Source organism: Pseudophryne corroboree, chromosome 4 (assembly GCF_028390025.1).
Source record: "Pseudophryne corroboree isolate aPseCor3 chromosome 4, aPseCor3.hap2, whole genome shotgun sequence".
In the NCBI taxonomy this organism is placed as follows: domain Eukaryota; kingdom Metazoa; phylum Chordata; class Amphibia; order Anura; family Myobatrachidae; genus Pseudophryne; species Pseudophryne corroboree.
Window position 1 is genome coordinate 295,878,783 of NC_086447.1, and position 14,010 is coordinate 295,892,792.

The 14,010-nt window shown below is 43.6% G+C and overlaps 1 protein-coding gene across 3 annotated transcripts in view; it reads left to right on the forward strand.

Moving 5' to 3' along the window:
* The window catches only part of PRKCI (protein kinase C iota), a 418,248-nt gene that overhangs the window by 356,194 nt on the left and 48,044 nt on the right, over nt 1–14,010 (forward strand). For all 3 annotated transcript variants that reach the window (XM_063916222.1, XM_063916220.1, XM_063916221.1), the window contains one exon: nt 12,597–12,683. In XM_063916222.1, the coding sequence (XP_063772292.1) occupies nt 12,597–12,683 (87 nt within the window). The remainder of the gene's footprint in view (nt 1–12,596; nt 12,684–14,010) is intronic.

Here is a 14,010-nt window from a genome sequence, read left to right on the forward strand (position 1 = left end):
GAATTCGGCCCTGCATCATAACAAAAGGTCATAGGGTGATTCATACAGGTGGGCTGTGACGATTTCCAACAGCTCAGGTGGGTGGGAAACTGGGTTTCCCGCCGCATACCTGAGTATGTGTAAATAATAGAAATGGGCATAAACTTCTTATGTCCATAACTATTCGCACGAGCGATTAATACGCTCCAAACCAACACCGGAATATTGCTAATTAAATACTCTTCCGATGGGTACCAAACACTGCTGTATGATTCCTGTTAGACCCTTCGTACGATATAAAGAGGGATTCCTCAGCTCTGGGACATTGTATTTTAACCAAACTTTCAGAATCTATCAAAGGGACCATGATCTATAAACTACATTAATTGTGAAAATATGTAACGAATGAGTCGCACGCTACGACCACATAAACTCTACCGTAAATACGCATACCGCGCCTGCGTGTGCACGCTATTGCGGGTATGCGCTTCCACGGGAGAGCGTACGCACGCGCAGCGCGGACCAGTGTGCGGTGCAAATATGGCAACGTGCATTGGGACATTTTTCTGACTTTGACAACTGTATCGTCTGTCATCAACTATCTATGACAGAAATCTGTGGTAGACCCCCCCCATCTACCACAACAGAATGATTTAAGGATTAGACAAATTAAGTTTCGGTCTACACTTGATGCCAGCTCCGGGCTAAGGAACTAAGCCAGCTACGGGCCATACTGTTCTGTGTGCTCCGTACAGGATATATTTGCCTGTTATGAGCAGTTCCACTGAATGTTAGTGTCGGCAGGTTTGTGATGGAAAAATGTCACTTCCCTGCCTTTTCGGTGGAGAAATATTTTCAGAATAATTCCTTACTAGTTTTGTAGTGATATTTAATTTGAACTACAGTATACCAGAAATAGTATGAATGTTGTATCCTGTTAATCCTGCATATACTTATTAGTGGGTGTTGCTCAATAGATATATAGTAAAAAGATAGTCAATAGGTGGACCCCAAATGGTCGACAGGGTCAAAAGGTACACAGTAGAAATTGACAGATACAAAAGGTCAACAGATATGAAAATGGTTGACACAAAAATGGTCGACACAAGTTGTTGTTGGGGTTTTCTTTTGTATGTTTCACCATATCTGAGCCAAATTATTGGAAATGTGTACCCTTGCGGGCTTGCTTTGCTCACCATGCTTAAGGCTAGGTTACTATTCCCAGTCATAGAAGACAAAAAACAAGAGAATGGTTCCTGCGCACTGATAGCTAAGGGTATATGACACTGTACATTAGATGCCCACAATGTCTGCTATGACAATAAGTTGAAAAAATAAAAATCTCAAAAGCGTCAAATAAAAGTCAAATATGACATCAAAGAATTCAATCAGTCTCTTATCTCGTCTCCTCCGCGATCCTCCAAACAGTGCAAATATCAGTCAAACTTGTAGTCAGACGTTCCCACTTTTTCTGTCAATGTCCTCAATTTGAATGCATGAAAGAAAAACGGTGGAGAATCATAGTGTAGACTATACAAGTTTATTCTTTCAACTTCACACTTAATATATTAGCATGCGTACCCAAGGTGACCTTCAGAGGAAGGCACAGTGAAAAACATATAGAGGTAATTAATAAGCTCCCCCTATTGAGCTGTACCTCCGCCCGGTCCTGGGTAGCAGTAATCACCAACGCGTTTCAACCGTTAGGGTCTTTGTCAAGGTGTGAATATGTCTGGAGGACCAGGTATTTATGATAGAACAGGGCACACCCACTTCCTGTTACAAGGGGCGTGGTTCAACATTAGAAAATGTAAAACATCTTAATAGTGGACACACACTTAATTAAACACATCGATCCCAAATCCTTATGTTGTAATCCACCTTTATGTGGACTCAAAACTAGTGTAAACCGTCCCTAAATAGGGAAACAGCACCATGATTGACATGCGTTTCAAATGCTGGAACGCATGACGTCATGTTTCCGGTTCTGCCGGAAGTAACGTAGCAGCTGAGGATGAGGGGAGGGGGCAGTGAAAAAATTACCCACTAGGTGTATCGTTAGCCGCTATGTTAAAGCACAATCTGTGGAGGGGAGCAGTGATTATAAAGCACTCCTCACCCGGTTTCGCCGGAAATGACGATCCGAAAGGATATCCAGGAAATGGGCCCAAAAGAACGGTACACACTTGCGCTCCACACCTGGAACGCATGAAGTCACTTCCTGCTCCCACAAAGGTATCACAAAAAATGAAATCTAAATAAAACCAAGGAATGGAAACCTATTTAAATACCCATCCCATAGCTTTTCCTATTCCAAAACTAATAGTTTCTATTCCCACTAGATCTGAGAATGAGACATTTGAAACAACATGCCCATTTCTAGTTCTTTACCTTGGGACATTAGAGAGAGCGAGAGAGTACTGCATAAGTATAAGGCTACAAACTTGACAAATTACCTTTCTCTGACGTCCTAGTGGATGCTGGGAACTCCGTAAGGACCATGGGGAATAGCGGCTCCGCAGGAGACTGGGCACATCTAAAGAAAGCTTTAGGATCACCTGGTGTGCACTGGCTCCTCCCCCTATGACCCTCCTCCAAGCCTCAGTTAGATTTCTGTGCCCGACGAGAAGGGTGCACACTAGGGGCTCTCCTGAGCTCTTTGTGAAAGTTTTAGTTTAGGTTTATTATTTTCAGTGAGACCTGCTGGCAACAGGCTCACTGCATCGAGGGACTAAGGGGAGAAGAAGCGAACTCACCTGCGTGCAGAGTGGATTGGGCTTCTTAGGCTACTGGACATTAGCTCCAGAGGGACGATCACAGGTTCAGCCTGGATGGGTCACCGGAGCCGCGCCGCCGTCCCCCTTACAGAGCCAGAAGAGCGAAGAGGTCCGGAAAAATCGGCGGCAGAAGACGATCCTGTCTTCAGATAAGGTAGCGCACAGCACCGCAGCTGTGCGCCATTGCTCTCAGCACACTTCACACTCCGGTCACTGAGGGTGCAGGGCGCTGGGGGGGGCAGCGCCCTGAGACGCAATAAATCGATAAAAAAACCTTATATGGCTAAAATAAATGCATCACATATAACTCCTGGGCTATATGGATGCATTTAACCCCTGCCAAAACATACAGAAAAAGGATGATAAGGACGCCGAGAAAGGGGCGGAGCCTATCTCCTCAGCACACTGGCGCCATTTTCCCTCACAGCTCAGTTGGAGGGAAGCTCCCTGGCTCTCCCCTGCAGTCACTACACTACAGAAAGGGGTTAAAAAAGAGAGGGGGGCACAAATTAGGCGCAGTATATAACAATACAGCAGCTATAAAGGGAAAAACACTTATATAAGGTTATCCCTGTATATATATAGCGCTCTGGTGTGTGCTGGCAAACTCTCCCTCTGTCTCCCCAAAGGGCTAGTGGGGTCCTGTCCTCTATCAGAGCATTCCCTGTGTGTGTGCTGTGTGTCGGTACGTTGGTGTCGACATGTATGAGGAGAAAAATGATGAGGAGACGGAGTAGAGTGTCTGAAATTGTGTTGTCACCCCCTAGGGGGTCGACACCTGAGTGGATGTACTGTTGAAATTGCGTGACAGTGTCAGCTTTGTATAAAAGACAGTGGTTGACATGAGACAGCCGGCTACTCAGCTTGTGCATGTCCAGACGTCTCATACAGGGGCCCTAAAGCACCCGTTACCTCAGATACAGACACCGACAGGGGTACTGACTCCTGTGTCGACGGTGAAGAGACAACCGTGATTTCCAATAGGGCCACACATTGCATGATTGAGGCAATGGAAAAAGTTTACACTTTTCTGATAATATGAATACCACCAAAAAAAAGGGGTATTATGTTTGGTGAGGAAAAACTTCCTGTAGTTTTCCTGAATCTGAGAAATAAAATGAGGTGTGTGATGATGCGTGGGTTTCCCCCCGATAACAATTGATATTTTCTAAAAAGTTATTGGCAGTATACCTTTTCCCGCCAGAGGTTAGGGTGCGTTGGGAAACACCCCCTAGGGTGGATAAAGCGCTCACACGCTTGTAAAAACAAGGGCTCTACCCTCTCCTGAGATGGCCGCCCTTAAGGATCCTGCTGATAGAAAGCAGGAGCGTATCCTAAAATGTATTTACACACATACTGGTGTTATACTGCGACCAGCAATCGCCTCAGCCTGGATGTGCAGTGCTGGGTTGGCGTGGTCGGATTCCCTGACTGGAAATATGATATCCTAGATAAGGACAGTATATTATTGCCTATAGAGCAATTAAAAGATGCATTTCTATATATGCAGGATGCACAGCGGAATATTTGCCGACTGGCATCAAGTATAAGTGCGTTGTCCAATTATTCCAGTAAAGTGGTCAGGTGATGCGGATTCCAAACGGCATTTGGAAGTATTGCCTTAAAAGAGGGGATGTACCCCAGGTCGCCTCTCAAAATAAGACGCCGTATTATCAGGCGCAGTTCTGGTTGGCAAGCGGACAAAAGGGTTCCTCTTTTCTGCTCGTGACAGAGGGAGAGGAAAATGGCTGCAGAGATCAGCCAGTTCCAAGGAACAGAAACCCTTTTCCGCCGCTGCCAAGCCCTCAGTATGACGCTAGGGCTTTACAAATTCAGGCACGGTGGGGTCCCGTTCTCAATGAATTTCAGTGCGCAGTGGGCTCACTCGCAAGTAGACCCCTGGATCCTTCAGATAATATTTCAGGGGTACAAATTGGAATTCGAGACGTATTCCCCTCGCCGTTTCCAAAAGTCTGTTTTACCGACGTCTCCCGCTGACAGGGAGGCAGTTTTGGAAGCCATTCACAAGCTGTATTCCCAGCAGGTGATAATCAAGGTACCCCTCCTGCAACAGGGAACGGGGTATTATTCCACACTATTGTGGTACCGAAGCCAGACGGCTCGGTGAGACCGATTTTAAAATCTAAAATCTAAAATCTTTGAACACTTGCATACAGAGGTTCAAATTCAAAATTGAGTCACTCAGAGCAGTGATTGCAAACCTGGAAGAAGGGGACTACATGATGTCTCGGGACATCAAGGAGGCTTACCTTCATGTCAAAATTTACCCTTCTCACCAAGGGTATTTCAGGTTATGGTACAGAACTGTATCAGTTCGGACGCTGCCGTAGGGATGGTCCACGGCACCCCGGGTCTTTACTGAAGTAATGACCGAAATGATGATATTCCTTCGAAGGAAGGGAATTTTAGTTATCCTTTACTTGGACGATTCCCTGATAAGGGTAAGATCCAGGGAACAGTTGGAGATCGGTGTAGCACTATATCAGGTAGTGTTGCGGCAGCACGATTGGATTTTCAATATTCCAAAATCGCAGCTGGTTCCGACGACTTGTCTTCTGTTCCTAGGGATGATTCTGGACATAGTCCAGAAAGAAGGTGCTTCTCCCGGAGGAGAAAGCCAGGGAGTTATCCGAGCTAGTCAGGAACCTCCTAAAACCGAACCAAGTCTCAGTGCATCAATGCACAAGGGTTCTGGGTAAAAATGGTGGCTTCCTACGAAGCAATCCCATTCGGCAGATTCCACGCACAGTGGAACCTTCTGGACAAATGGTCCAGGTCGCATCTTCAGATGCTTCAGCGGATAACCCTGTCACCAGGGACAAGGGTATCCCTCCTGTGGTGGTTGCAGAGTGCTCATCTTCTAGAGGGCCGCAGATTCGGCATTCGGGACTGGGTCCTGGTGGCCACGGATGCCAGCCTGCGAGGCTGGGGAGCAGTCACACAGGGAAGGAATTTCCAGGGCTTATGGTCAAGCCTGGAGACATCTCTTCATATAAACATTCTGGAACTAAGGGCCATTTACAATGCCCTAAGTCAAGCGAAACCCCTGCTTCAGGGTCAGGCGGTATTGATCCAATCGGACAACATCACGTCAGTCGCCCACGTAAACAGACCGGGCGGCACGAGAAGCAGGAGGGCAATGGCAGAAGCTGCAAGGATTTTCGCTGGGCGGAAAATCATGTGATAGCACTGTCAGCAGTGTTCATTCCGGGAGTGGACAACTGGGAAGCAGACTTCCTCAGCAGACACGACCTTCACCCGGGAGAGTGGGGACTTCACCCAGAAGTCTTCCACCTGATTGTAAACCGTTGGGAAAAACAAAAGGTGGACATAATGGCGTCCCGTCTAAACAAAAAACTAGACAGATATTGCGCCAGGTCAAGGGACCCTCAGGCAATAGCGGTGGACGCTCTGGTAACACCGTGGGTGTACCAGTCAGTGTATGTGTTCCCTCCTCTGCCCCTCATACCAAAAGTACTGAGAATCATAAGAAGGAGAGGAGTAAGAACTATACTCGTGGTTCCGGATTGGCCAAGAAGGACTTGGTATCCGGAACTTCAAGAGATGCTCACGGACGAACCGTGGCCTCTACCTCTAAGAAAGGACCTGCTCCAGCAAGGGCCTTGTCTGTTCCAAGACTTACCGCGGCTGCGTTTGACGGCATGGCGGTTGAACGCCGGATCCTGAAGATCCCTACCCTGGTCAAGGCCAGGAAAGACGTAACCGCAAAACATTATCACCGCATTTGGCGAAAATATGTTGCGTGGGGTGAGGCCAAGAAGGCCCCTACAGAGGAATTTCAACTGGGTCGTTTCCTCCATTTCCTACAAACAGGACTGTCTATGGGCCTAAAATTAGGGTCCATTAAGGTTCAAATTTCGGCCCTGTCGATTTTCTTCCAAAAAGAACTGGCTTCAGTGCCTGAAGTTCAGACATTTGTAAAAGGGGTACTGCATATACAGTCTCCTTTTGTGCCTCCAGTGGCACCTTGGGGATCTCAATGTTGTGTTGAGTTTCCTAAAGTCACATTGGTTTGAACCACTCACCACTGTGGACTTAAAATATCTCACATGGAAGTGACGAGTTAGCCCTGGTTTCAGCCAGGCGGGTGTCAGAATTGGCGGTTTTATCATATAAAAGCCCTTACTTAATATTTCATTCTGAAAGGGCAGAATTGAGGACTCGTCCTCAAATTTTCTACCTAAGGTGGTTTCTGCATTTCACATGAACCAACCTATTGTGGTACCTGCGGCTACTAAGGACTTGGAGGATTCCAAGTTGCTTGACGTGGTCAGGACCCTGAAAATACATGTTTCCAGGACGGCTGGAGTCAGAAATTCTGACTCGCTGTTTATCCTGTATGCACCCAACAAACTGGGTGCTCCTGCTTCTAAGCAGACGATTGCTCGTTGGATTTGTAGTACAATTCAGCTTGCACATTCTGTGGCAGGCCTGCCACAGCCAAAAATCTTAAAATGCCCACTCCACAAGGAAGGTGGGCTCATCTTGGGCAGCTGCCCGAGGGGTCTCGGCTTTACAACTTTGCCGAGCAGTTACTTGGTCAGGAGCAAATACGTTTGTAAAATTCTACAAATTTGATATCTTGGCTGAGGAGGACCTGGAGTTCTCTCATTCGGTGCTGCAGAGTCATCCGCACTCTCCCGCCCGTTTGGGAGCTTTGGTATAATCCCCATGGTCCTTACGGAGTTCCCAGCATCCACTAGGACGTCAGAGAAAATAAGAATTTACTTACCGATAATTCTATTTCTCGTAGTCCGTAGTGGATGCTGGGCGCCCATCCCAAGTGCGGATTGTCTGCAATACTGGTACATAATTATTGTTACCAAAAAATTCGGGTTATTGTTGTAGTGAGCCATCTTTTCTAGAGGCTCCTCTATTATCATGCTGTTAACTGGGTTCAGATCACAAGTTGTACAGTGTGATTGGTGTGGCTGGTATGAGTCTTACCCGGGATTCAAAATCCTTCCTTATTGTGTACGCTCGTCCGGGCACAGTATCCTAACTGAGGCTTGGAGGAGGGTCATAGGGGGAGGAGCCAGTGCACACCAGGTGATCCTAAAGCTTTCTTTAGATGTGCCCAGTCTCCTGCGGAGCCGCTATTCCCCATGGTCCTTACGGAGTTCCCAGCATCCACTACGGACTACGAGAAATAGAATTATCGGTAAGTAAATTCTTATTTTTAAAAGGCTAAAATATTTATTAACATATCCTAGTACAATATGCAAATTCAATATTAAAATGGAAAAAAATAAACCATACACACATGTAGAGACGCCAGTACAGGTACTGGAAATCTGCAAGCAACAACATAGTAGTGCATGTGAGAAATGCAACAGAACGAGCTGTGTAAAAAATGTAATGATCTGGATAAAATGCATATATGCAACCTGGCAGCTTAGGGAATTTAGTTAAAAAAAAATTACAATTGTTGAAATCACGAAATGCTATATTAAAAAAAATGTTTTAAAGTACAGCAGCACATTAAATGTGGGACTTGAAATAACATTTTTGATTGGTGGCAAAGAGCTAGCCATACAAAATGCAAATGGCATATTATCTTACTTGTAAGACCGCTAAGCCACATATTTGATCTCTCCAATATGAACAATGAAAGTAAAGTGTAATGATTATCTGCATTACACTGCAGCTCTGATTAAAAGTAGAGCCTGTCCCTACCCACTCGTCATGGAAAGCATCTCCCGTGACGCTCACTAGGACACTATTCTGATGGAATCTCTCACAGATCATAAAAAAACTGATTCTGCAGGAATGTCTATTGATATACTGTACGTATTCCTGCCCTGTTTTAGCTCTGAATTATGTTAAACCAGTTCTTAAGTATTAGACTATATTGTGAATTTTTAAGATTGATATAATAAACACTGTGGACAATGCAATCAGGTTCCAGGGTAAATTGCTACATTACATATATATTTTCTAAATTTTTATTTTCAATTCAGACCACCAAAGTAATATTTATAATTTAAACTTGAACATGTTTCAGTAGCGTGGCTATTGTGTTTAATTGAAAACCCTGCCTACTTGGAGAAACTGCTCCTCACCAATAACCAGCTGCAAGGGAGTGACCGCACGCATGGTGGACCTGTGTAATAGAATTCACACAAACAAGATATTTCATTTGTAATATAATAAAAAATAATAAATATATATATATATATATATACCCTCCGATATGAGGCACTCAAACAGACTTTTTAGTAATAAATTCCAGGACACAAGCAAGTTTGCAACGTTTCGGCTTTATTAGCCGTTCTCAAGCAGTGTGATCATAAACAGTGGGTCAAACAAAATACAGATTAAATACCCTTACCTGTTTCACTGACTCCACGGGCTCCCTCCCTCCTCCGGCCACGCTGGTCTGGCTCCCGGGACTGACGTCCCGTCTCATCCGCTTCCGCCGTTCGTGGGTCTCCATGGCAACCCGTGATTGTTTAGCAACCACGTCAGTTGCCTAGGTTTCCCATGGTCAGCATGTTGCAGAGAATAGCCCCCAGTCCTGTGCCGCAAACAGCGTGGTCCCTTTGGCTGGGTATGGACGCCCTGGTGTGTCTATGAAAACATACATAAAAAAGTGATCAAAAATATATATAAACATAAAAAATAAAAATAAACAACAAGTATAAACAATTTTTTTTTTTTTTTAAACAGAAGCGGAATTAGAGCTCATATTGTATAGATCTACCTTACAGCATTATCAGACCTTGCGTGTTTTGATTAAAGTTAAATACCCCAATCATAACACTGTTGTAGAATTTTTTCAAGTTTACAAGAAAACACTTAAGTTTAATTGATCGTTCAGGCCCCTCGGTTTCACAGTATCCAAAATATGGATCCATTTTGCCTCACATTGAAGTAATCTTTTATGGCGATCTCCTTGTCTCCCATCATCAGGGATGTGGTCAATAATTATATGCCGAAGGCTAGCTAAATTGTGTCTTGCTTCTTTAAAATGTCTGGCAATAGGCTGATCTGAGCCTTTGCCATTGATCGCAGCTCTTATTGCCGACCTATGTAACGCCATACGCTCTCTGCAAGAGCGTATGGTTTTACCAATATAGCATAGCCCACAGGGGCATTTAATGAGATAAATGATATATGAACTCGTACATGTTACTGTATGTCGTATCTCATACCTGCGGCCCGTATGAGGAAGGCAAAAATATTTGCCCGATATCATATGGCTGCAGGTTGTACATCCCGTACATTTAACACAACCATTCCCTCTACTTTTGATACCTCTTTTCAATTTCATTTGTCTGGTAATGTCGGAGTGTACCGTCCAGTCTCTAATATTTTTGCCCCTCTGATAACAATGCCTAATGTTGGTGTGTTTTAGACTCTTAATATCATTTTGTATTATTGGCCACAAATTGGTACTAGTCTCCCTGATTTTGTTGTGGGCTATCGTATATTTATGTGCCCAATTCAGAGTTTTACCTGGATCCTTATTCACCGATTTTTTGAGGGTCTCACTCCTTGGGATACATCTAGCTTTATTTCTTGCAGAGGTCAGCACATCATCCCTATACCCCCTGGCTCTAAATTTGGTGGTCATAGTTTCAAAGCCAGGCTCCAGTGCATTCTCATCACTTGTAATTCTTCTTGTTCTTAAATATTGGGAATAGGGAAAACTGTTGATGGTTGATTGTGGATGGTAACTATCTGCCCTCAAAAGGGTATTCCTATCCGTTTTTTTTGTGTATACACTAGTATGGATCATATTGTTGCCATCAACTTCAATTCTAACATCTAGAAATGAGATCTCATCCCGACTGATTGTATAGGTAAATTTTATCGGGCAATCCAACCCATTGATGTGTCCCACTAACTCCACAAAGTCAGTGTAATTACCACTCCAAAACAAGATGATATCGTCAATATAACGCGTATAAAACACTATTCGATCTCTATTTTCACGATTAAAGAATAGTGTTTTCTCCAGTATCGACATGTATGTGTTAGCATACATAGGTGCCACATGAGATCCCATCGCACACCCTGAGCGTTGGATAAAATATTGACCATTGAAATAAAAGTAATTGCGTTTCAACACTAGTTCTAATAATACCAAAAATAACTTGACATCAGGGCCTGTATACACTGGATTGTCCTTAATAAGAGAGTTGACTGCCTCCAATCCTCCCTCATGGGGGATGCTAGTGTATAAACTATTGGGCTTGTCGCAGGTTTTTTTTGGCTGCCTAATAAAATCCCAGTTAATTGTTTGCTTCAAGGCTAATTGGATAGCCCTGGCTGAGTACTTAGCCATGGCTAATAGGATAGCATCCATTGTTTGTCTTGTTTATTTTTTTTCAAACAGGGTCACAGACTTTAAAAAATAAAAAAATAAAAACGTCTAATACAAAGTAAAGATTGAAAATTAGTTGTGGAGTTAGCAAGATGGGTAGTTAGAGGAACCATGCAGGCTCATAACCTACAGCAGACACGGCCATGTTGTGGCTGAATCCGTATGGTTACATAAACTGCTAGTGGGAATGTCTAGCTGCCCACAAAATTGTATAAAAGCTAAAGAGAAGTGCTAATGACTGTATTAAGCTGTGTACACACCTGTACAACGCGCCAATCATCCGACATTCCAATGAGCTTTCCGATGGTGCAGTTGTGTGTCCCAGCATGAACAATGCCTGTGTGTGTACTGCACATCACATAGTCCTATCAAGCGTGCAGCACATCAGATGAACAATGTGTACAAAGGATAGATTGGGAGTACACACTACACCATGGTTGTGCAGAGTGATAGCAGGTACCATGATTGCACCACAAATTGGGCAGTGTGTACCCAACTTTAGGATGGGGGATTCAATTAGCCATGGTAATTTTTTTTTCAGGGTATCAGCAGGCTCTGAAAAAAAAAAACGTTTTCTTCAATCTAGAAGCGAAAACACATAGGTCTATGAACTTAGCATGGGTTTTATGTATGTTCGCCTGAAAATGTATAGTTTTTCCAGCAGTAAAAGGGGGGCCTCCCCCCCCAAAAAAATAATCGCAATAAAATTACAGTAAACGCGTATGAAAAAAATATTGGGACTAATTGAATTCCCTCCTTAGGGGGTATTAAATTAAGTGCAGGTTTTTTTTACTGGGTGACCCCATTTTTTAATCCATTTTTGGCCATGCCGTTTCACATTTTTTTTTTTTTAAATTGGCATTGGCGAAAATTGCGCCAAAACCTGGCAAAAACGTCCATGAATTTGCCTAAACACGTGTTTTGGCGGCGAATTCATCGATACACGTGGTTTTTGCCAGTGCCAGATTTTTCAACCAGTCAAAAAAGGGCACTAATTGAATACCCCCTTAGTGTGATGTACAAATTATTTACAATAATTCTTGATCATAAACACATTCATATAAAATGTAACCATATGCATAATGTTAGTAGAGCATTATATTCTATAATGGCTAACACTGTGCATATGGTTGAATTTTATATGTACAGTAATGTTTTAGAAATATTTTTTTAGGATAAAGTTATATTGTGGCTCACTTAATACTGAGCAATACTCTCGCGCTCTTCACATTAGTCCAGTCTGCAGTTGTCTGCCTCTGCTGTGTTCAGACTTTAAAAGCCACCTGTAAAGGTCCCCCTTCCCCCATGTTCCGCTAACAAAGGAGTCATGTGTGCATCTGTGGAAATCCTGAAAATTTACATTAAACAATGTTGAGCATTTAATGTTGCATACAAATGTAATATAAAAAAATATATATAGAATGTTCTGATGATGGTTGCATACAAGATTTCATTCTGTTTTGTTGCAGACTCTTCTTCGTTATTGAATATGTAAATGGTGGGGATCTGATGTTTCACATGCAGCGTCAAAGGAAGCTACCAGAGGAGCATGCAAGGTCAGTCTTAATAGGCAATCCTTTATTTATATGTATCAAATGTGTCCGAAAGTTTACTGATTGAAAAATTGGCCAAAAATATGTATGTAAGAAAAAGGTTGATTCTATTTCGGAGTGGGAGAAGGGACCTTCTGACGTATCTAGGGGAGGAGACACGTCACCAGGGGGAGGAGCTACGGGCGAACAGGGTACCCGAAAAGTACCCTCGCGGGCTCGGTGGCTCGCTTCGCTCGCCACCTGATTACTAAAGGTAATAGTTGGTGGCGTGGATAGTATAGGAACTATCCCGCTGGCCTTGCTCCTCCCCCTTGTGTTGTGACTCCTCCCCCAGACGGAAAAGGTCCCTTAGCCCACTTGATTCTAGCATCTACCGTAAGAAAAATGGCTGTATAGTGACCATTAATATGGGAGGTCATTCCGAGTTGATCGCTCGCTAGCAACCTTTTTGCAGAGCTGCGATCAGGTTAAATCTTGTCAAAACTGCGCATGCGTATGCACCGCATTGTGCAGGCGTGTTTTATGGGTACAAAAAGGATCGGTGCTGGGCAATGGATTCAACGAAGAATCAACTCGCACAGCCGATCGCAAGGAGATTGACAGAAAGAGGGCATTTGTGGGTGTCAACTTACCGTTTTCTGGGAGTGTTTGGAAAAACGCAGGCGTGTCCAAGCGTTTGCAGGCGGGTGTCTGACGTCAATCCCGGGACCAAAAAGACTGAAGTGATCGCAGCGGCTGAGTAAGTTTTTTTTTGTGCCATCAGCTGCAAAAGCATTCGCACACTCGCAAAGCGAAAATACACTCCCCATAGGCGGCGACTATCTGATCGCAGCGCTGCAAAAAGTTGCTAGCGAGCAATCAACTGGGAATGACCCACATGGTGCCTTGCAGAAATGACTACACACGTGTCCTCTTAGTTGCTGTGTTAGTAATTAAGAGCTTCAGCTGCTAAAATGAAAACAAAAGCTACTACCTGGACTATGCATGTATGTAATCTATCTATCATAATTTAAACTGTTTATTTGCTCATTTTATTTTTTTGCGTCTCCCCTTTCGGTGCAGGAACTGAGGTTTCTTCACGATCTCCGTTTTCAATTTTGTGTTGCACGTTGGATAGGGAAACAAAGCTCTTATAACTGAATTTATGAGTAAATGTCACAATATATTTTATGTGCCGCAGTAACATAAGATTGTATGAGTGACCTTTGTTTATAAATATATATATATATATATATATATATATATATATATATATTATACTGTGTATTCCTGCATTCTAGAAGAACAGTCCATCTGTACTGAAATGCTAAAGAGAATGTTGTGTTTTTGT